Source organism: Charadrius vociferus, unplaced genomic scaffold (assembly GCF_000708025.1).
Source record: "Charadrius vociferus isolate BGI_N301 unplaced genomic scaffold, ASM70802v2 scaffold7, whole genome shotgun sequence".
NCBI classification, from domain to species: domain Eukaryota; kingdom Metazoa; phylum Chordata; class Aves; order Charadriiformes; family Charadriidae; genus Charadrius; species Charadrius vociferus.
This window is the reverse complement of record NW_009649308.1, coordinates 6,121,288-6,142,767: the sequence shown is the minus strand read 5'-3', so window position 1 is coordinate 6,142,767 and position 21,480 is coordinate 6,121,288. Positions and strand designations below refer to the sequence as shown.

The window sequence follows — 21,480 nt, the reverse complement described above, 5'->3', positions numbered from 1 at the left end:
TTGTGCCGGTTGAAGCCTGACCAAGGGATGGTACAAACTCCCCAGCCAGCCCAGAGGCACCCCCCTTGCAGACTGACCACACACCAAGGCTGGGCCAGTGCTGGGGTCCCTCCCAAAGCTCACAGGAGCTCGTGCAAGCTTGCCTGGCAGAAACCCACACGGAGGGAGCCCAGGCCATGTCTACCACCCTTTGACTGCAGTGCAGAGTGCTGTCTCCGGAAACAAGAGGGCTGTAGGACATCCAGTCTGTTCAGAAATGTTTCCTGCTGTCTGCCAGTTCAGGCAGGACAGTGTCATCGTGCTTGTTAAACCCTGCGTGTAAAAGGCACTCCACATCATTGCCCAATAGCCACTGCTAACCCTGCGCAGCTGACGAGTCCTGGAGAGTCAAACCTCTTCTCCGGGAGCCCAGCGGCAGCATGGAAACACACAGAGACAGGTAAAGAAAAGCAGAGAAACTGTCATGCCCAAACAATATATTTTTAAAAACTGTATGCAGGAGTAGTTTGTTTCAAGTACAGAGAATACCTAAAAGCAAAGAACAATGTTCTCCACTTCACTGGTCGTTCTGCTTTGCTCAGTGTATTGTTTAAGCTTTTGATAGTTTGTGCAAATGACAAATTTTCTACATTTTGTTGCAGTGGTGGCCAGTTCTGCTGCGTTACAGGGCAGAGCGCCTGATGTGATGGGAAATCAGTCAGCTGGGATCCTCATGGTGCCTCTTCTGGAATAGCTTTAGGAACTGTATGAATGACAGACACACACAGCCCACCCAAGGCAAGAACACTTTAATGTAAGCACTTTTCCGAAGGCCATAAAAGGGGACTTGCCCAGTTCTGCATAAATGCCAACCAGAACAAAGCAAAGCAGAGTCCAAAGTTAAGTAATGTAAAATTAGTGACTAATAATTAATTAGGGACTAATATTGATGTGAAAAATATTTTATACTTGAGAGTACAAAGAGAAAAAAAGACATTACACTATATAGTAGTTTATATTTTTTATCCTCCCTTAGAAAGAAAGAAAAAAAAAAAACAAAAAAAAAAACCCAAACAACCCTGAATTCGAAACATTCTGAAACTTAAAACTTCTAAATTTTGAGCTAGAAATTCTATGAAATACACATTTCTGCAAATGTTACAAGAAAACTCATGGAGTTGTATTAACTATCATATAAATCATTATGTTCTAGAGCATGGGCTAGAGGAGACACTGGAAGATATGGTTATGTCACACTTGGGGAAACGTCTTCATGATGGTTGCAGATGGAAGTCATGGCCTTCACTTCTCCCTAAGGAAAATAATCACAAAGGTATGAAAGGATGAACACTGCAAGAAAATAGACAGATCAGAAGGTTCGTACCTACAAGAATGAGGGCACCAGGGAGGGCAGGTAGCCACCACCAGTATGGCACTCAGGAATTTACATATGCAAAATCCATTTTCTCATCACATTGGCAGGCCCTATCCTTAATGAGCACCTGAGTGCCAGCATCCCAACCACACTGTAGCACAGTTAGGGCATATTTTTGGCAATGCCGCCCTGCTGGCTAGTTCAGGTCAAAGATGCAAAAAGTCTAAGTCCTCCATCCCCACCATGGAAGGCTCTGCTCAGACGTAGCCGAGGCTCCCTCCGCCCGACAAGTACCTGGGGAGTATTTGGCTTTTGCGTGGTTGATGACCGGGTGCTTCAGGGGTGTTACGATGCCTTGGTCGGGTTTCTGGAAAGCCGAAATGAGGTTGTGCACTTTCCTAAAGAGCCTCCGATGGACCCCGGGCGCTGTCTGTGAAGCCGAAGGGTGGGAGGTGAGAGGGGGTGCTGGGTGCAGAACGCCTGTGCAGGGCTCGGGGCGCTGGCACAGAAGCCTTGTCCTCAGAAATGTGCACACTTCCCACGGAAGGAGCCAGTCCTTCACTGAGACCGCCTGATGCGCCAACTTAAAATGAGTCAATGAGCCATACCGCTCTCCTCCTTCCCCAGGGCATCGCCGCCTCCCTGCACTAAGATTGGTTTCCAGCAGTGTGCTGCTATAAGGCTGGAAGAGGGACGATTTCTTAATCACTACAAGAAAAACCCAGAGCCTGCCGTGCTTATTAGGCAAATTCCCAACTGATCTTTCACTATTTCTGATCCTGATGTATTGCAGCCAGTGTTTTAACCTCCAGGCTGGGGTTTATAGGTAAGATATTTCCAGCCTGGAAATACGAGTAAGATGATAATCTAGAGAGCTACCTGGCACTTACCGGGGAGGGGGAGTCCTTACACCACTAAATTCAGGCATGGACACAGCCTCTTTGCAAGCCTTTCTCTGAGCGTTCAATACTGGCTTATGTGTTCACTGAGTATTCCCGTCTGCCTCTTGTACAAAGGCAGCAGCAAAATGTTACCTATTTATTAAGAGCCAGAGGTTTTCTATCTTTCTACGTTAGCATCTTTTCAAACACTGTGAAATGAAAATATATCTGCTTTTAATCAAAAATCCAATGTTTCTGTTAAATCCTTCAGGGCATTCTTGTAATAACTCCTCCCCACCAAAGTCATGGGAGGACAAGCATAGGTCCTGCCGGCAGAGTCCCACCTGAGGGGCTCTGCTCTCACCCAGCAGTCGTGGCTTAAATCCTGCCCCACTGGCACCAGCTGGAGGCTTTGCACTGGCTGGGATTTTACCAGTACTCTTTTGATTTCCCTGCCTCGTCCCTTGAAAGATGGGTGTGACCTGAGCTTGCTGAGACCAACCAGCCACAGGGAAGGAAGCAGAGATAGGAAAGCACCAGCTGCAGCCCATTTTGGCCTTGGAGGCACATTTCATGGGGATAAGTTGGATTTAGGCTGTTGTTACTAACAGCTGAGACCAGCATGGTCTAAACAACGTTTACTTTAAGGTTTCTGTTGGCTGAAAGGAAGGGTTGGACTCATGGGTCTGTAGCTAGCACCTTTCCCTGCAGAGGATGTATTGAGAGTCCTGGGCCTTCAGGACACCTGTGGAACAATGACAAAGTTTGCCTAAAATACAGCGAGGGAAAGCCGTATGTAGGAAGCCAGTGGAGGTGATGGGGGAGCAGTTGCAGCAGGCCTATATAACACCAGAAAAACCTCACTGCAGACACTGACATTACCTGGGGCCATAAATTAAATTAAATTCCCCAAGCCAAGTCTGTTTTGCCCATGACAGTAATTTGTGGGTGATCTCTCCCTGTCCTTATCCCCACCCACGAGCCTTTCGTTATATTTTCTCCCCCTGTGCAGATGAGGAGGGGAGTGACAGAGTGGCTTTGGTGGGCACCTGGTGTCCAGCCAGGGTCAGTGCACCACACCTGGCATCCTTCCAGAGACACTAGCACTTGCCCTGGCACACCGGGCGCACCAGTACCCCCACCCCATCCCAAAAACCCTTCTGCTTGGGCAGTGCAAATCTACAGAGTGCTCCTGATGCCTTACAGGAACGAATGAGTGAATTACTCCTGGGTACCATTCCCAAGGGTGACAGCAATAATTGTTTACTCTGCAGTAATGTGAGTCACTTTTACTCCCCGATCTGCTTCTGAGTAACCCCAGGAATCAGTTTTGTATTCCAGAGCACTTCTATTATAATAATGGCCAAGGAATTATGCCTGTGTAGGAATTATTTAATGTTTGTAATCAGTGTTCATTAATGTGCAAACAGAAAGCTAATTATAAATTAATACACAGAGTACATCCAAAGAACAAGCCCTTCATAAAGGAAACACAGGTTAGCATTCCAATTGCATCAACCCAAATAGTTGTTTGTATTGCAAATGGTGTTATTCCACACTTGAATTACCAGATTCTTATCAGATGGGTGAAAATACATCTTGTATCAAGTTTTGGCTACGCTATATATATGGTTTGCACCAATGATGAATTAATCTGGAGAGAAATTAACTTTAAAACACTGTAGAAGATTGAAAATAATTTTCTTAAATATTCTGACAGTAATGGTACGTGGGATAGAAGGGAAATGATTGTGCTTGTCAAATTATAAAAACACAGGGTTTTTGCCATTTAAAATGATGCAAAATAATGCAGTATTGCATTATGCAACAGCTGAAATGTAACAGGGAAATAATTTATGAGTTCAGGACTGTCAGAAGTGGCACCAAGACATCTTAGTGATGGTCGCACTCAAGATCGATTACCTTAGATGAAAATTAGACTATGCGGAAACATGAATAATTTGGATATATTTCATTATATCAATATGAACATCAAAGAGGATGCAGAAATTTTCAGAAGAGAAAGGAGAATTACACACCTCAGCACTCCAGGACCCAGTTTCTGTCTTCGACACTCTGTAGGTATAAACGTAACCCTGATGCCTGTGAAAAAAAAAATCAACAGGTATTTATTACTCCTTTCTACTGTCAGGTTTCACAAGGGGTGCACTTTGTTATGTGGGAGTCAGTTCATCTGCTAACCTTTCCTTAAAAATACATTCACCCATAAAGGCTCTAGGTAGATAAAAAAACTGAGACGCAGGTCGGAAGCAGTGTCCAACCTACTGGGTTCTTTTGGATGAGAGCAATTCGTCTGACTCAGATCTAGTTTAGCAATATTCAGTTATTCTAGGTTAAGTTATGCTTTCATTTATGCTTCAGCATTTATTTTTTTTTCAGTGACCTCCTTTTACTGACACACACCAGACATACTTTCCCTGGAAAAAGAGAAGGTGCATTATTGGCAGATAACATTACTGTATTGTGATTGATTTAAATGCAGATGTTCCCAGAAGCAATAGCATGAGTGTAATTTATTTGGAAAGCTAGACCCACAAAAGCGAGATAAATTACTCTTTGCCTTACCCATATGTTCCTAATTCTCAAACACTGATAAAGGAGACTTGTAAGAGTGTGGAATCTTCCTTCTTTTTAAATCTGAGTCTTTCAAGAGTAGGAGTTGTACTCAAATAACACAAGACATACTCGTGTCCAGAGTCAGTCTTGCTTCTCTTATGAACCCACCACAATGAATGATTTACATGGCAGATTATTATACCGATATACGAAAATTTAACTCAGAGGCAGAGACAATTGATAGTAGTTTCATGGGTGCAACATTAGTTTAGATGGTATCAGATAAGAAAGGTTATATTTCATTCTACCTAGATTTACATGAATACACAGAAGAATTTTAGGGACCACTCCCTATTTCAGCATCAATTCTTATTCTTAAGAAAGCAGAAAACTACGCTATTTCTTTCCAATTATACATGGTATTATAGTAGTTACTACAAAATAGCAGAAACCATCAATGACACAGATACTATATGATTGCAATTACTTACGCTCTCTGTCACGGCTTCTGGATAAATTCTTGTTAAAAAGTCGTTACAGCAACCTTTGCAAAGCGGTGTCAGATATAATTTACCCAAGCAGGAAGTTGTTAACAGTTGTCACACTGCTATAACCTCATGGAGTGGGAGCAAAAACGCCTGTCGTGATTTGTGAGCTGTCCCCCCACCACTCCTCTCCCACCGCGATTAAATATTGAGGCAGAAGACACAAAGCCGTTCCTTCCTGGCAGGGCTGGTGCAGGGACAAACTCCCTGTGCAGAGTCTGAGACACTGCCCTGCTCCTCGTGTGCAGGAATCTGCCCATGATCCCACCACAACTTCATCCACCTCTTCATGTTAGCCAAGGGAGCATTTCCGCCTGGCACCAGATGGATGTGGAAAGTGGCCGGCCACGATCACTTCATGGAAACCTAAGGAGGAAAACAGCCACCACTACCCCACTTCTTCCCCCAGTAAGCTCAATTCTGCAGTCTGTCAGGAATTTGGATGGGCCCAGAAAGGGCTCTTGGGAAGGCCCCCCCTGCTGTGACTGCAGGAGGAAGGACATAGAAGAACAACACTGTTCTCCTGTCCATGCCGTGGTGCTGCAGTCACTGGTATTTGAGGCCACAGCTCAAGCCTTGTTCCTTAAAAGTACATCCCTCCACACCATTAGAAATTTTTCACTATGGGTGTGGTGAGGCGCTGGAACAAGTTGCCCAGGGAGGTGTTCAAGGCCAGGCTGGACGGGGCTTTGAGCAACCTGGTCTAGTGGGAGGTGTCCCTGCCCATGGCAGGGGGGTTGGAACTCGATGATCTTTAAGGTCCCTTCCAACCTAAACCATTCTGTGATTCTATGATTTTATGTTCACGTTCAGGGAATCCAATGTCTTCCATTAGGACCCTCAGACAATCTTGTACCATCACATCCTTTCTTAAAACCTCTGAGACCTGTGCCTGTACTGTCAGCTTTTCATGAACAACATTAATCTTTCCTTTTTAGAAATCACAAGGGGCTTTCCTGCCCCTAGGTATGGAGCACACCAGCCAATATATGGCTACTGAAACTAGGATTTTACAGGCCATAGTGTAGTGGGAAACACCAGAGAGGTCCTGGAATTTTGTCCCCTTTCTTTGAAGTGGGTATTTGACCATCTCCACAGTGACTTTTTCCCAAGCCTCAAAACCAACAGAATCTGTATGTAAAAATCTAGAGCTCCCTCTCTTGCCTCCTGTTTTTAATAATACACTGTGCCTATTACCCATGCTTGTTCTTGATTGTCCCAAAGCATTCCTACTGCTTCTGTCTCTTTAAAATCTGATTTTTCCACAAATGGCTCAGTTGTCTGGAAAGCTACCATCTGTTGTTTCCTTCATCATTTTTTCTACCTAAGAGATTGCATGACGTGAAGTTGTTGAGGGGCTGGGGTGCTGCCCTGACTCTGAAATGTCTGATGGCTTTCAGCACTCTGCCAGAAGGCTTTACTAAGCTGGATAAATAGAATAATAGAGGTCACACAAAGCAATATTCAGGGCCAAAGCAGGGTGAGGTATAAGATAGACACCTATCCTGCATTTTTCAAAAAATTCCAGTGCAAAATATTTCAACCGAGCCCAGAGAAAGCACAAAGTATAGCTCAAATTAAAAACCCATGAGATACAGACAAAGGAAAAAGAATTTGGGAACATGGATGCTTGGAGCACTGAGTGGAGAATGGGAGGAGTATGACATTGCTATCGAACATTGCAAGGGACAAGTGAGAGCTCTCCACTCACCTGGCAAACGTGCATTTTTTTCCCAGAAGAGGAAAGACTGAAAGGCCTGAAGGGGTTCACAGTGCTTAAGCTGAAACCCACAACATTACCCCCTGTTGTTGGCTCTGAAGCCCTCAGTAAGCGCAGCCATTCTGTAGATGGGAGATGGCCCAGGACCACCTTCTTCAAAGGAAATGCACAAAAGGAAGGAGGAAGCATTTTGTTAAGAAGGTGAACAGCTAGATCTTCCCATCTAACTACTTTCCACTGGGATCTTTATTTCCAGAAAATGAATTACAGCTCTTCTGATAAGTACTCCTCTAACGAATATGATCTTATCAAAACTTTCTGTTAAGCAGCAGGAACTTACTTCATTACCACTTCAAAGTGCTTTTTACCTTCCATGTGTGAGTGACATTATTTTGATGAGCCAAGTTCTCTTTACTGCTACATGGGCACAGCCTCCCCGTGAGAAAGGTTTTTATGATTTAAACTACCCAACATTAACTGAGATCAGTGGGGACTGACAGAAGATCAAGGTGTTTTTCTTAAAACAAAAAATTAAATACAAAAATTAAAAATGAGATTGTATAGAACATTACCTTCCAAAAAGCAAAGCGTAACACCAGGCAAACGCAGGTGGAAAAGCGCGTTTACTGGAGCTTAGGTCTCAGGAGATGAGAAATTCCCGAGCCACTATGACTGGACAGCTCGGCTTTCTACATTTTACTCAATTCATGGCAGAAAAAAGCTCCTAGAGTGTCACGATGTTCCTAGATGCAGTGTGGCCACGTAGCCAAAGCCAAAACCCAAACACCATGTGGCCTGGGCATGGCGCCAGTTACTTGGGGCCTCTCACACAGCTTATGCTTTGAAGCCATTACCTGGTGAGATGCAAGCCAAGTCCACCTCTCAGTGACCTGGACTCCTCTTTCTGCTGGACAAAATCAACAGGAGATGGCCACATGCCACTGAGAGAAGGATTTCAGAGAGCCCTCTAACAGCGACACTGGCGTACCAGCATAGCTCGGAGGAGGAGCAGCTCCTGACACCCAGGCAAAGACCCAACGGAGGGCTCCCCCACCCCTTCATCTGGCCCGAGGACGGCCACAAGCTTCACTCACAATTGCAAAGCTGTTCTTTCATGCCTGTGAAACTCAAGGGAGTGGAACGATCATGAATTAACAGCTTGATGAACGAGGCCCTATAAATTTTTGATCAAAGGCAAAAAATGCCAAAATGCTGATGAGGGCAAGCAGAAAACAGCTATTGCTGTAAGGACAATATTGGATCTCACTTACAAAAGAGTGGTTTGGTCACCACTGATGATATTTTTATGTCATCTCACTTATTTTTTCATCTCCATAACAAAGGATGTTATACCAGCTGGGAACTTCACTAGCACTGTTTCTGTTGCAATACCATCACTGGGAAAACTTTGTGAAAGGAAAAATCTAGAAAAAGTTGCTATTACAGGAAACAGTCCACTTTATATTGTAGGCTTTTTTTCATTATATCTAGATAATTCCTCCCAAAAAGCTACAAAGGTATTATTCACAGATGACATACTGAGACAGCATCTGTCTACCTGTCCTCTCCACTCCTCCTTTTCAACTGTGATCAGACTTGTTAAAGCTGCATTTACTTTAACAGGTGAATAATTATAATCTTCTGCACCATTGAAATAGCCAGAGGATATTAGCCGCATGCTGCAGATTAAAATTAACCATGACATTTCAGCTGCATGGTATATTTTAAAATCATTTCCAAATGTTTTGTATCTCAGTTGGGAAATTTTATTAAGCTAATTTGTATTCATTTCTGGGTCCAAAATTGAACAAATAAAAAGGGAGAAAGACAGAGACAGGGGAAGGCCATATCAGCAATAAATGACATAAATGTCTTCCTCTTCACATAGCTTTCTCTGCTGATGTCTGTGCACTATATCAATCGGCTCTTCTTACCTGGTGTATTTGCAGCCTGACCTTATCTTGGAATTTCACTTTACAATATTGCTTAAGAACCAGACAGTGGTGTGGCCTACAAACAGTGGTCCTGAGCATTATATATTGCCCATACTCAGTTTCTCATAACTTTGGCACCTTTCAGGCTTTCAGACTGAAATTTTGCCTCTTAGGTGTTTGCCTCAACCTTATTTAGCGATGGAGAATGCAGAAGTGCCAGAAAAGGGGACATGTTAGGCAAAACAATGCTTTTCCCATGTTAAAAAAAAAAATCTTCCAATTGTTGGGGAGGGTTGTGTAGTTTTTAGTGTAAGAGGTAATATTTGTTTGAAAGAAGGTATATTGCAGTCTTTGAGAGAAAGCAGCAGTGGCTGCCTGGGCTGCAAGAGAGGCACTCTCTAAAGGTTGTTAGCAGTTGTAGCTGCGCCGTGCCTGGGCTGGCTGTACCGTGGGTGCTCAGCTAAGCAGTGTCCACGATCTCAAGCCATGAGCGATGTATGTATGTACGTTGCCTGACCTACTTTTTAACAGGGGGAAAAAAAAAAAAGAAGGTAATTTAGGTTGGGCATCTTGGAATGAAGATTGGGACTGAATGGGGCAGATGTGGAAGGGAAGAAAAGGGGAGCCACATCTACGTAAACTGGGCAAGGAAATAGCAATGAAAATTGAACCCCTGGGAAAGAGTAAGACTAAACAAGTGAGGAAGGGGATATCTGGAGATGAAGCATGAGGAGGCTTAACTGGAAGCAGCACAAAATGCTGGAGCGGTGAAGATGACAGGAATAGAAGATGGGTGGCTTGGAAGCAGAAGGTGTATGAAACAAGGAAACAGCCCTCAGCAATGCATGGACAGTCAGCAGGCTGTACAGAATGATGCTGGGTAGTCTCAAAATGCATTCCCTTGCCCCTCACATTGGGAACCCAAAGCTAAAGGGTGCTGCAGACCTGAGCCTCCTGAGTCACAGTTTCTCTTGTGTGAAATATAATTAACAAACTTCATCTCACAGAGATAATGCTTAGAAACCACTTAGTACTATGAAGATGAGTACTACTAATTCTATGGAAATGAATACTACTAATGCTATGGAGATGAGTACTACAGGAGAGCGCATGGGGAACTCAGTACTTCTGGAGTGGGGAGGGGGGTCAATGGCACTCAGCAGATGAGCATGAGAGGTCAGGTTGCAGCCACTTCTGCCTTACCCAGAGGTGTTTGATGCAGGTTGCAGATGAGCTCCTGAATGCCTGGTCAGAGGGAACAACCTCAGGCAGCATCTCAGTAGGCAACCCTGGACCAGGAACACAGGTGATGGCATGGGCACCGCAGTGGCTACAGAGGTGGGAGATGGCTACCACAGACCCAAAACTTGTGAGGTCAGGAGAATCCACAGCAGTGCCTGGGAGCCTACACGTCCCACGCGTGTGCTCATCGAGGTCTCCCCTGCCCAGGGTACCCCTGAGCTGCATTGCCTCCCCTATGCGACAGAAGCAATAGCTACCAAAATGACAAAACGGTCAGTTCAGCCATCCGCTTGAACTTCTTTCTTTTTCTTTCTTTTTCCTTTTTATTTGTTATATTTCTGCTTGGTTTATTAATCATGAAAAGGCCAAAAGGTCCTGTTAGTTCATGTAGGAGAAAATCCTGTTTAAGCTTACAGCTCCTCACTCTGTCCTGGAATTTGCATTTCCTGGTTCCTGCCTTATTTAGGTCTCAGACATACAATCAAGGTACAGGAACTTAGCAATTACCATCCATCAGCTAACCCAAGCTGAACAAATAGCATTCACATTGAGATGATGAGCAAGATACAAGCTCTATGTCAGCAAGAGTGAGTAAACCAGTTTAAATCAGTGTTTACAACGTCTGAAAAGCCCAACAGTTCCTGTAGCTTAACTCACAGCAGCAGTCTATACACACCCACTTGAGTTTACGCTTTTGTCACGGATTCCCCTACCGACACTTCTTGTGGCAAAAATTTACCCGTGATACTGAGTCACTAACTACTATTAGCTTGCCATAATGCTGTAGCATTACAAAGCAAATGCATTATGTTGATTTTTCTGTTCTGAAATTAACAAAAGCTTGAAAGAGCAAGTCAAATCTTGTGAAATGTCTCTGAATTTATGCACAGGTTTCTGTGGAAGATTGTCAGCATCTTCGCCACCTGAACACTCCTAACTATCCGTAGAAATGACACTGACTTACCTAAAGAACAAGCCTTTGAGAGAACAAGAGCAGCGTTTTTGTTGGTCTGGTAGAAGGTGATGCCAGCCAATAGCAATGCCTCAAAGAGGAATTTCTTCAAATTTGGAAATAAAATGAGAATTTATTCAAACCTGAGATGCTAAATAGAAGGAAATTACTTTACGGTGGGCTAGTAACTAAGCTTCATGAATTACTATGCGCTCCGGAATAGTACCTCATAAAGGCAAAAACTCATGAAATAAGGTTATCTGGTGAAATTTCTTTCATCACTTTAAACAAAAGTCACAAGAACTGCAATAGATAAAATGCTGTCAATAGCCCTGTAAATGTTAATGTATCATATTTCCACAAAACATTTCTGGGTTTGTTTGGGAGTAATTCAGTGCAGCTCATTTTCAGATTCCCTGTTTCTCTCGGAGCAAGGTAGGCATGGTATGACCATAAAATCCCTGAACCTGAAATCACTGCTTCAACTAAATCCTGAAAACTCAAGCCTACAAAACCAGAGTGGAGCTAATCTAGGTTCTGTTATCTAACAGTTGTACCCATTCTGTCATTTACAGATTCATTAGCGTAGCTGTTACCCACCGTTCAGGCTGTCTACCTTTCTACAGTCTTTCCAATAAAAGCCACTGGAATATCTGAAGGCCATTAGCCAAGTTATTCTCAGCAAAGACAAAGCTCACTCTGATTATCAGGGAGCTGAAATACTCACTTCAGTAGAATTTACCGTTGTGCTGTAGAAGACTTTTTTCAAAGCTGAAAATAGTGCGTGATATTTACAACGGCAACCTTGGATTGAGGGGCTCCTCCTCAGAGAGAAGCTTTTGTTCCAAATTACATTTTAAATGATGATGATTATTATGTGCAGTGTTATAATAAATGCAATTATTCTGCCATTCTATCAAAAATATTACATGGGAAACAAAAGAAATGCAAAGCTGAAGCTGGCTCGTGATCCTGTATTACACCTTCACCCTGTACAGCTGATACATCTGCCGCATCAGAAAGTTTCGGCACGTTGCCTGAACTTGTGCACTGTGGTTATGGTGACAGAAAAAATAGCACACGTAAAATCTGATAGAACTGCAGCCTATCCCCGCTGCCATTACTGTTGTTTCAAGAGCTTTAAACAGCTTTCTATTCCAGCTTTTGATTATTCTCCACAAATTGAACGTAGCGCAGTACATGAATGGCTGGTTTCAAACAAATAATCTGAACATACAGTTTGACAAGTATGTCATGTTTAGCTTACTTAAAGGTCTGAAACAACTACTAACATTCCAAGTATTTTCAAGTATATGAATTTTAAGACCTAGACTACAAATGCTTTATCTTTGCCAAGTCAGGCATGAGCTGCTTGTTTCTGCATGTGTGCTCATATATCTGTAATGGAAAGTGGTGCTTTTGGCAATCTCAGGCATTTTATTTATGCATTTTTCAGGCACAGTTTAAGAGGCTGCTTCACAAACTAGCCGCCGTTATTGCGTCCGGTGTCCCCCATTGACTTCATTAGAAGTGGTGTGCACAGAGGATATCTGAGGGTGCTAAAAACGTCAAATGGGGTATTGAGCAAAGAGGAAACCAGACCAGTAAAGAAAGCTCCCTGGAACAATCAGGTTTTGATACTAAAACCTTGGCGTACTGTGTATAGTGTCTAAGATGTTTACAGGTAAAACGTGTACATTTTTTAAAGCATATGCATTTCTTCTAGCCCAGTTTTCAGGAACAGCAAAAATCTTCTTCCTTTTCAGCGCAACTCTAAAAAAATGACCAGGAAAAGATTGTGCTCCTCTGTTGGAACATTCAAAACATGACGAACAACATCCTTAAAGCATATATTGTCAGTTTGATATTGGTGTTCATTCAATGAAGATCTTGGGAGCATCTGGTATTAAAAAACTTTGCCAAAATCTGCAGGCAGCACCTCTGTTTGCACGAGCCCCAGGGGACAATGTTGCAAATCAAAACCTTTCTATTCTTCCATACATAGTTTAATTGCGGTCTTAAAATATTTATGAAAGTGGGTTCTCTGTGCTTTGCCACAGCCACACCAAAACCCATTCTCTCTTTGAAGGCTTGCAGGCATGCCATGTGCACACCGTGACTTCGGGCAGCGGAAGGCAGCGTTCAAGGACAATAAAGCAATACTTCGGGAGAACCAAAGAAGAGAGAAAGCAGAGTTTTCTGACCAAACGCTCCAACAACAGGGGCCTGTCTGCTGCAGTTACCCGTCTCTGTAGGTCAGGTTTTATGCTACTACCTGTCTCTTTTATGCTTGCCCTGTAAAATCCGTGTCAGTCGCAAGGGATTCATGAAGTCTTTGACTCCTCTCCTTTTTAAAGGTCAGGGCTCCACTTTTTAATTGGAAAAGCAAAAGGCGAATGAGTCTGACCGTGAACACTGCTGCCCTCACTACGTGCCTTAGGAGGCTCAAAGACTAGCCAAAGATATTAGGGCTCTTTGGGGCTAGCCGGGGGGAGACAAGGGAGGCATCAGAAACTTACGCAGTTTATTGGAAAAAGGAGGCATTGTTTGAGCCTAAGCAAGACTTATAAACTGCTGTACCTGGAGCTGGAAGTGTAGAGCAGCCACCATGTGAGTTCAAGCTGATGACAGCATTGTCATCCAAATATTTGTTTAATGACTTTCTGGACAAAAGTTTCTTTTCTCTTCATCAGAACTATGCCTTTTAATTTTGACAACTCCCTTCTTCCCCCATGGTAAAAACAAAACAAAACAAAAGAACCCTGAGAAAGCTTGGATCTGGGGAGCTGCGGGGCTTAGGTTTGTTTTGTCTTACTTCTCTGGGAAGTGCAGGGCGAGGGGAAAGAAGACAGACTGAATGTGTTTTTATTTTGGAAAACTGGACTATTTTTCGCTTTTTCTTTTCTAAGAGGAATAGAAACATCACTGGCAGTATGAAACAGTTTCACCTCTGTTAGAAATTGTCATTGGAAAGATGTAAAATTTTTTGGTTTGCTCTGGTACTTACTGCATAATGGCAATATATCTAATGGCTGACCAGCTTGTTTCTCATGTTTCAAAGATCACTTCAGCCCTTCTAGTAACTACATGTTTTGCCTAATCTTGGTAGATCTAGGAATTCCTGGAGTGATCAGCACAGATTCTGAACCAAAATGTACACTGCTGAATAATTTCTTTATTCCTAATAATTTCCATTATTTGTTTAGAAGGAAGTATAAAAAAGCAGAGAAGTACTTACTCTTTCTTTTTTCTTTTTCTTAAACAGTGAATACAGCAACTGTAAGTTTCCCTCTTAGTTTTTAGCAAAGTTCTCATGTACATACATGCTTGCCACCTGTGTCGTCTCTGTATGCAATGTTCAGACTGGAATTTGGGAAGGGTGGGTCCATAGGTTTATTTTGCCGAAGCCAGGCTTAACATCCTCCACTGAATGCATATGTTTCTCATGCCTTCCCTACTTGCTCCTACAAGCTCTCCACTAAAGTGCTCTGCTTTGGTAAACTTTTGCCTATCAAAGCACTTCTTTACTTTATGGTCCACATTTATTTAAACTGACATTGCTGTCTTCAGTGTGAGACCATTTCCCGGTACCTTTGTGATAACTGTCTCCAAAGTTATAGCGCAATATGTTGTTTACTGTATCTGCTATTTCTTACATAGTGCTCCGAATTGAAACAGTAAGAAGTATTGGAACCAAGACTTAGTTCAAGCATTTTTCAGCCACCTTTCTGTCTATATGAGATCATACTCACCATAACATTTTTCATTTAATTTTTTATCTGGATTTATCCAAGATGTTATTGAGAATTTCCCTTATAAAAAATTTATTGAGGCTCTATATTCTATAAGAAGCCCGCATAACATTCACCAGTAATATTTTTTTTGTTTTACCCCTTTGCTTATCATATATATGTTTGAATGCAACATAACACGAAGACATGAGTGGCCCATAATTTCCAGAAACAATTAGGTATGGTTCTGTTTCTTACTGAAGTCTCTTCTTTTCCTCCAAAGACTGCAGAGGTTCATAGTCAGCAATCCTTTCTTCTCTTCCTATCTTCATTTTATATATTTTTATTTCTTTCATGAAATCCCTTCCAAAGAACATAAATTACCACTAACAGAGCAAAAAATCCCAACTGATTGTGTGCAGATGAAAGACCTTGTTACATACCTACACCCTGATTTAGACTAATGGTGGACTAATTTTAGGATTCTCTATTTTATTCAGCTTTGTAACATTCTGCTTGACCCTTTCTCTAATGCCTTAGTGTTTCACCTGCACTGAATGGCTTCTGAGCATTAAGGAGATATATCACCATTTCCTCTCATGGTTATTTAAAAGAGATTCTGCTTTTATTGCCTATTCCCATCACAGGAATCATAGCACTCCTTACCTACATCTATACATCTACTACATCTATTCCATTTTTGTTTAACACAAGATGCTTCTTATTTCCCATTTTTCAGCTAGCTGTTAAGGTATTTCTTAGCAGTAGCACCTATCTTCATTCACCTTCCGATTTCATGAGAGAAGAAAAAATACATCTTCTGCCACAAAGATGTTGCCTGCAAAGAAGGTTGTGTATTTCTGGATTGCCTATAACCTTCTTGCATGCCTCCATTTACTGGTCTACAACAGGGGAATAATAATAATGCCCACCCAGGGCTTAGTTACATATTATTGGAAAAGTATTCGAGACATTTGGGGAAAACCTGACTTCAGAGTTTTGTCTCTCTTCTGTTTTTTTCGCCAGGTACCTAAGTGCCCTCTGTTAGCTAATTTCTTGCTGGCCCTAAAACGTTTTTTTCTTGTGTTCCTTCTCCTACTGAAGTAAGGCACAAGTGTCTGTTTAGCCTTGGAAGACACAATGATGCAATGGTACCTCATTGTACAGCGTTATCTCTCAGGACTTCCAAAACTTGTGCTTTTGCCGAAAGTAGGATAATTAAATTGCCTCATTAGAACAAGATCCTATGACTGTAAAGTCCCCAGCTCTCTCAGGGAGACCTCTCTACCCTCTCTCTGATAGACCATCCCATCAGATCTTTCCTCTTTCACCATATTTGATGAAACATTACCACTTTGTTACCCATCAGCGTTTCATGTACTTTACAGATAGGTTACTCCAGGCCGGATGGCTCATGATACACACAGCCTGACTGAGAGTATCTTGAAGCAAGGGCTGGATGACAGCGATCCACGCTACCCTTCCCGGTGACAGGGTACGCTGGAGATGTTGCTGAGCACACCCATGAGGCATTAGAGAAGCAGAAGACACGGGCAGAAAGCAAGCGGTTTATCCATCACAAAGAGGCGGTGCATGCCACCCCCAGTCGAGTTGCCTGGCTTTTCTCCATGGCACCTCTCTCATCCTTCCTATATGCTCCAGGCCGGCTTTCTCTTTTTGTTTTACGCCCGTAGGAAGCTTGGGGTCTGCAAGGCAAGTCCTGCTCCTCTGTGCTCTGCAAAGGACCCCACACCCCTTGTTCACCCCTGTGCCTTAAGTCAAGGTGAAGGAGCCAAAAGTCTCACACATGTCTGCAAACGGTAATGGTAGGACATACTTTGTCACTGTTACATGGGAGCACCCCATACCGTGGATGCGAAGGTTGGAAAACAACTACCACCTGAGCAGCCCTTCCCGGCACCCCGCTCCCAGCCCCGCTGCCCTCGGCTGCCCCACGCCCCACAGAGGCGATGGCACTCGGTGGCACGGGGCCGGCCTCACTCACAGCACACAGAGGCAGTAGACTCCTGGGATGCTCTCGCTGTCCCGCAGCAGGTAGCTACCATCGGTGCCCGCTGCCAACAGCAGCTTCTCCCCAGCCTCGCGGGTGATGCCTGCGTGGTAGATGGGCAGCGCGTCCATGCTGGTGCTGTCTCCCACCGCAGGCAGCTCTCCCTGTGCACGGCACTGCCTCCGACTGCTCCTCAGCCGTGTGCTCCCCTCAGCATCTCCGTCTCGGTGGCGGATGTAAACAGGATGTGTTCACACCTCTGAAGCCTCCGCACAGGGCGAGACAGCGCTGAGGGAAGAGTGAGGAACGAGCGCAGCTCTTTTGTGGGTTTTTTCCTTTGCCCCTTTTTGTTTTCCTTTTTTGCAGGCTGTAACATCCTCACGGCGTCGCAGCTCGTGGGCAGAGGTGTCATTTCACTGCTCACCCTCGCCTGTGCGGCTCCGCACTCAGCGGGGACGTGACACGATGAAGTGCACGATGGCCACAGGGCTGACGGCCATCCCGGGTGAGATGTCAGCAGCTGCCGCCAGGCGCTTGTCTCCTCTGGTGTTAACACAAGGGGAGACAAAGAAAGGTGAAGCAGGATCCCTGCATAGTAGGGATTATTTTTTAACCTCTTACTTTTAAAATCCCTAGGGGTGAGAAACTAGAGGAAGCAAGCTGGCCTCGCTGTCCCCGCCAGGCCACTCGCTCTGGTCACAAGCTCTGAGCACAGCCCCTGCTCCACGGTGGCTGGTCCAGCACCCACAGACCCCGGCTCCCAGCTGATTTACCTCATGAGTGGCTATTTTCACAGGCTTTGGTGGTGTTTAATCACTGTTAATGTCAGGTGTGCTCATTATTTCTCTTTGGAGGCAGGCAACAGCCTCGGCGCAGGCCAGGAGGCCCCTCACATCCTTCCTGACGATTTCAGTGCTGCCGCCGCCTTCGTGTGATGTGTGACCAGGCAGCCAAAATCCAGAGACATGTCTGAAAAAGCCATTTCTTTCACCTGCTGTGGCCACGGGCATTTCCTCACTATGCTTGTCACTTGAAAGCTCCCATACGCACGTGCTTGCAAATGGGTCTGTTTGCAAACAAGCTGAAAAATGTGCTTTTACACCCCCAGAGATATTTCCATCCATGGAAAAACTGAACGTGTTTCCTGGCACTGAGTGGCACCACACGGCTGTGACAAGGCGGCAGTGACAAAGCATCAGTCCCCCTACAACCATGGCTACCAGCATGGCTCCTTTGGGCTGAAGTGAGCTCTGGGGTGAATTCACCCCTGGCATGAGGCCACTGCGCTCCCCTGATGAGCCACGTTCTCACACCTGGGTGTCAGAGTAATAACTCACTAAAATACAGCGGTAACTATGGGTCATGCTTATGATTGATTTGTTTTAAATTGAGTTTGCTAGCAGGACAGGGCAGAGTGAAATCATCTCACCCAGGTGTTCACAGAATGCTGTGTCCTGGTTGAAGTTAAGGATGGGTGAAAAAATAGTTTTCCAGATACACACATTTCAGGAGCAAAAATTAAATTAAACCCCCCCCAAAATAAAGGCTGCTCTTTTTAAGTTTCAATCAATCAAAATGTTTTCTCTGGGTCATTTCACAGTGCATGTCTTTCAATTCTGACCTCTGATATAGTTTCTCCTTGAAAATATCTTTTTCAAATGAGCTTTAGCTCTTCCTTTGGAGGGATGGGCGTTTCTGACCAGCGAGTCAGAGGGCAGCTCACCCGTGGGGCACTGCACCAAAGCCACCGATGACAAAGCTGCAGCTTTTGGAGGCACCATCAGCCTCCGGCCCCGCAGGGAGAGCCCAGAAAGCGGCTGCCTCCCTGCCTGGCACCCCAGGGGCTGAGAAAGATGCAGAAAACCTCAGCTGAAGAGGGACTGAAAACTTCCACGGCTGTGTTTATGGCTTTTCTATCTTGTTACACAGGTGTTCATTACCCCATTTACGCAAACCTGGGGAGTCAGCTATCCTGCTCGGTTTTTTAAACCAGTTGTTAAAGTATTTGCACAAAAACATAGAGCTGCTGCCTACTGCAAATGTGATTCATGCGGATGGTGACAAGGTGAAGCAAAGCACTTTTCCCTCATAAAGCTGATGCCTATTTCTTCTCCTTTTCCAAACTACCCGTACTCTTGGGGATTTCACCTAACTTTCCTATTTCTTAACCTATTCACAATATTAATAGCTGATTTCAGACAAAGTATATGTGTAGTTAGCTGGAGAGGAAAAACAACCGGAATCATCCAATTCTGCAGATCTCATTGCCTCACTCGTCAGATTTCAACTAAAGCATAGGTAGAAAAAGCATAAAACTTTTGAGTGTGAGATGCTCGCTTAATAAGGGCGACGCCACATTACCAAACAGCCTGCCTACTCCCGGCACTTTGATGAAGCGGTACCTGTTACTGTAAAGTATCTGTAAACACCCAATTTTGCTTTTGTGAGTAAGGAGTCCATAAAACTCCAGCTACTGAACCCCGAAGCCCAGGCTTCCATACAAATCCCTTTATGGCCACATTGACTAGGGGGTACACAGCTTTTAAGAAGGAATGGAAATGCTGGATTTTGGAACAAGGGACACTAAGGAAGAATTAAAGCACCAAGCAGGATAAACCAAACCAAAGGACATAAGTGCTTCCTGGGCTGAGAAGAGAGAAACCATGACACTGCTAGCACAGCTCTGCACCACACCACCGAGGCTAGAGAAATCCTCCCTTCTCCCAAACAAGCCAGCTTCATCGCAGCTTTGCACTGTCGGCACCCAGTCAGACTCACATCGACTGCCCCAGTTTTTATCCATTTAATCTTATGCATCTGAAGGGTTGTTTGCCATCCTATGCCATACTGCTGCATATGTGCAGTGGGTCTGAGAAGTCCAACTACAAAATTGAGCAGCAGGATCAGGAGAGCAGAAGAAACTGGAGAACCAAGCCTCAAACGGGTGGCGCTCCTGATTGGACTTAGTCCCCATTGCCTTCCACTTTAAGCATCCCTGTAGGATGCTGGACACTTCTCTTGTTTTGTTTGGAGAGTATTCAGCATATTCTGGACACCACAGTTTTGTGCCTTCCCTAAATCAGTCCAGCTAGCAGTCCCTGCAGTATACTATAAAAAATTTATCTAAAAAATACATGAAGGAAAGGACGCACTTAAAAGCACTCTGAAATATTTGGTCATGAAAAAGAGGCTTAGAAAGATAGGCCTGCATAGACCTCTTGGGTCATCAAGTCTACTTCCCTGCTATCTTAGCCAAACACATCATATAATCCCTTTCAGAAACTCATTATACTCTGTCTTAAAAGTGGCTTGGGGTTTTTTGTTGTTGTTGTTGTTGTTTCCACTGTTCTGATTGGAAAGCAACTGCAGAATATCACTATTCTGTTGTTTGGAAACCTGCTTCCAATTTCCATCCTAAATTTATTCATGACCAATTTATACTCACTTGTTCTTGTGCCAATGTTGTCCTTTAGTTTAACTGGATGTTTTCTCTTCCTAGAGCTTATGCCCATGCGGTATTTATAGTGGCCTCCCTCAGCCTTCATTTTGCCAAACTCCTCTCACGCTTAAGGCTCTGCCTTCCCATGGTCACTCTAATCATCTTTTCCTGAAAGTGGAGTGAAACATTTGTGAATAGCGTGCGCTATCCTGACTGACTGCTAACATGTGCCTCATAAACCTTACCGGCGTTTCATTACCCTGGTGAGAATACCTTGCTTTGTATGTTCTGTGTCTTTCCCCTCCTTATTCTTTTCTTACCTACGAACATGCAGGTATAGTAGAAACCTGGTTAACAAGACCCAAATGCATGAACTTGCACTCAAATCCTTCTGAATTTCATCCAATTTATCCTATCCAAGTCCTCAAGGTCACTCAGTTCTTCCTAGATGAGAGTTTTATTCATCTCTGCAGTGACAGTACCTCCCTCCCTTATGCCACTGGTAAATTCCATTAGCACACGCTTATTTTTTATGGGATCATCATTAATAAAAAATGTTAAATAATATCAGGCCCCAGACTGATGCTTGGGAACCTCTACTACCTTCTCTCAGTACTGATCTTCTCCTCCTACTACTCACTTTCTTATTCACTTTTCAATTTCTGTACTAATCTCCCATTTTAGCTAATAATTTCCCACATGGCGCTGTACCAAATGCTGCACTTTAGTTTAGATAATTAGCTCTAAGCACTTCCTTTGTCTAGAAAAATCAATTATGATGATATTTCAGGCACCGGAACTTGTAGAAGTACCTGAGAAGCAGAGGTAGGGGAGACAAAATGAAATTACCTTAAGTTTTTTGAACACCTGCAAAGATTTGGACTGATTTTCATTTTCAGATGAGCTGCTTCATTCATCCCTAGCGATGACATTTTCATACACTGTTGAATTTTATAACAATTCTGAACATTATAACACTAATGCAAGAGCATCATTAAAATTCTCAGATATTGTTATTTGACTGAAAATAAGAATGACCTTCAGGACCTTTATGAAATTAATGCTACTGCAGAACTGTTATAGGAAGGCCTCGT

General features: G+C 43.8%; 1 protein-coding gene across 1 annotated transcript; it reads right to left on the bottom strand.

Annotated features, from left to right (window-relative positions):
- Window positions 1–1,250: 1,250 nt before the first annotated feature.
- Window positions 1,251–17,078, bottom strand: SH2D1A (SH2 domain containing 1A). Its single transcript, XM_009889284.1, has 4 exons — window positions 16,942–17,078; window positions 4,275–4,338; window positions 1,649–1,784; window positions 1,251–1,291 (listed from the first exon to the last, which is right to left on the bottom strand). The coding sequence occupies exons 1-4, from the start codon at window positions 17,076–17,078 to the stop codon at window positions 1,251–1,253; spliced, it is 378 nt and encodes a 125-aa protein (XP_009887586.1).
- Window positions 17,079–21,480: the final 4,402 nt, after the last annotated feature.

Excerpts from the sequence above, each read along its gene's own strand:
- SH2D1A (XM_009889284.1), bottom strand. The coding sequence starts at position 17,078 with ATGGACGCGCTGCCCATCTACCACGCAGGCATCACCCGCGAGGCTGGG. Across the intron at positions 4,339-16,941 it reads GTCTACTGCCTCTGTGTGCT|GCATCAGGGTTACGTTTATA; the intron begins GTGAGTGAGGCC and ends TTTTTTTCACAG. Across the intron at positions 1,785-4,274 it reads CTGGGTCCTGGAGTGCTGAG|ACAGCGCCCGGGGTCCATCG; the intron begins GTGTGTAATTCT and ends TCGGCTTCACAG.